This window comes from Pundamilia nyererei, unplaced genomic scaffold (assembly GCF_000239375.1).
Source record: "Pundamilia nyererei isolate P.nyererei 1_Seehausen unplaced genomic scaffold, PunNye1.0 scaffold00735, whole genome shotgun sequence".
Classification (NCBI taxonomy): Eukaryota; Metazoa; Chordata; class Actinopteri; order Cichliformes; family Cichlidae; genus Pundamilia; species Pundamilia nyererei.
Genome location: NW_005188136.1, coordinates 21,558 through 23,329, shown reverse-complemented (window position 1 = coordinate 23,329; position 1,772 = coordinate 21,558). Strand labels below are relative to the sequence as shown.

At 36.6% G+C, this 1,772-nt stretch overlaps 1 protein-coding gene across 1 annotated transcript in view; it reads left to right on the top strand.

Annotated features, from left to right (window-relative positions):
• The first annotated feature begins 442 nt into the window (after positions 1-442).
• The window catches only part of LOC102195101 (uncharacterized), a 2,377-nt gene continuing 1,047 nt past the window's right edge, over positions 443-1,772 (top strand). The window contains exons 1-4 of the mRNA XM_005754905.2: positions 443-494; positions 685-1,029; positions 1,279-1,386; positions 1,468-1,490. Coding sequence (XP_005754962.1) covers positions 449-494; positions 685-1,029; positions 1,279-1,386; positions 1,468-1,490 — 522 coding nt within the window. The 5' untranslated portion in view covers positions 443-448. The remainder of the gene's footprint in view (positions 495-684; positions 1,030-1,278; positions 1,387-1,467; positions 1,491-1,772) is intronic.

Genomic DNA, 1,772 nt, shown 5'->3' with positions numbered 1-1,772 from the left:
ATTAAATAGAAAGATCAAAAACGTATCTATTGCTGTTTGTTGTTATATAAACAAGTAAATGTAACTATAACTCAAGTTTCCACTCCAGCTTTACATGTAATCAGAAAAGCAGTTTAAAAAGTCTGAAAAAGAAGCTGAATTTCATTCAGAAATCTAAAAATGTTAGATGGTGTCATGTCATGAATGAGCACAAGAATCAACAAGAAAACAGTAAGACTTTAAACAATTTTACAACTTTAGGATATAAAGTTACTTCCTTATCTCATCTCTATTAACAAATCTAAATGGCATCCTTGGATAACTGCCAAAAATATCTACAAATGAATTGCATTGCTTTGGCAGGTCATTGGCAAGATGGAAAAAAAAAAAATCACCCCGCCCCTCTAAACCCCTTTATAAAAGCTGCACGGTTCACTAACTGTCCGAGCAGTGAAGGATTAAACACACGATGAGGAGCTTCGTCTTGATAACAGCTTTGATTTTCTGCAGCCTCAGTAAGTACTGGCATATTACTACTCTCACCTTAAAATAAGTAATGGAACGAGGAGCCCAACAAAATTTAAATGTGATTGTTAGAAAGCAGTGATGTAATTAAATTGAATAAAAAGTTGTCGCCCTGTTATTGGGTCTGTTGTACCGTACACTTTGAGTTGAATCTCATTTTGTCTTTGTTGTTTGATTCAGGATGGATCTTTATCTCTGGCTCTGAGGTTCACACTGTGACGGTCCAGCCTGGCGAAGACGTCACACTGCAGTGCTCCAACATTTCCATAAGTCCAACCCACACAGAGTGGTTCAGAGTGATCAACACGACTAAAACAAGCTGCATCTCCTCTATGTTTGGGTCTCATGGCCAAGCCTCTTTCTGTGATGGATTTCAAAATGGAAAATTCAATATGAGTTCCAATGTCACTTCTGTCTTTCTTAAAATGACAGAAGTGGGTTTATCTGATGTTGGGCTGTATTTCTGTGGATTTTACGTGGATGTGCATATTATTATTTCCAATGCAGTAGAGTTAAGATTTGAAGGTAAGCTTTCCTTAGTAGCAGAACAACATGATGAGACTTTAAATAAGAACTGGAAGTCACAAAGTATTATAATACCCATGTTTCTTTACAGGTGGTGAAACGAATGATGAAGAATTTAAGACTGAAGGTAAGATTATTTTCCTGTCTCTAAAAAATTTGTTTTTTATTGGGATCATAGTTATTTCACTATTGTCAGTATTATACCTGAAGTACACAGCCTGAAATGTTTCAGTGTCATTTTTTTTGCAGAGTCTGATAGAATGATACACCCAATTAACGTCATCCCAGGTGGTCTGACTGGTTTACTCATTATACTGGTCATCATTCTGGTTTTAAAAATCAAAACACCTCAGACAGGTAAAGTTGCTTTTAAAAGATAATTTCTATGGTTGGTAAAAATAAGCTAAACACACTTTTATATTTTCAATTTAACTCCAGATCCCCAACCAGGAAACATCAAGGTAAATGTGTTTTTACTCACACTGTGTAAATTGTATGTCATGACTGAAAAGATTAATTTAACCTTGTATGTCTGTGAAGGTTCTCAGTCATCCAGGTCATCGTAGTCTAAGGAGCTTGGAAAGAAAAGCGTCTGGACTTGTTTAAGTTGCTTGAAGACGAACCTCTATTTGTCCCCCCAAAAAGGGACAAATAAAGGATAGTCTCCAAGCAAATAATTGGCTCACGTAATTAGAGGATCATCAGGGGGTCCTTTGTCCCTCTTTGGGGGGAAACTCCCACTG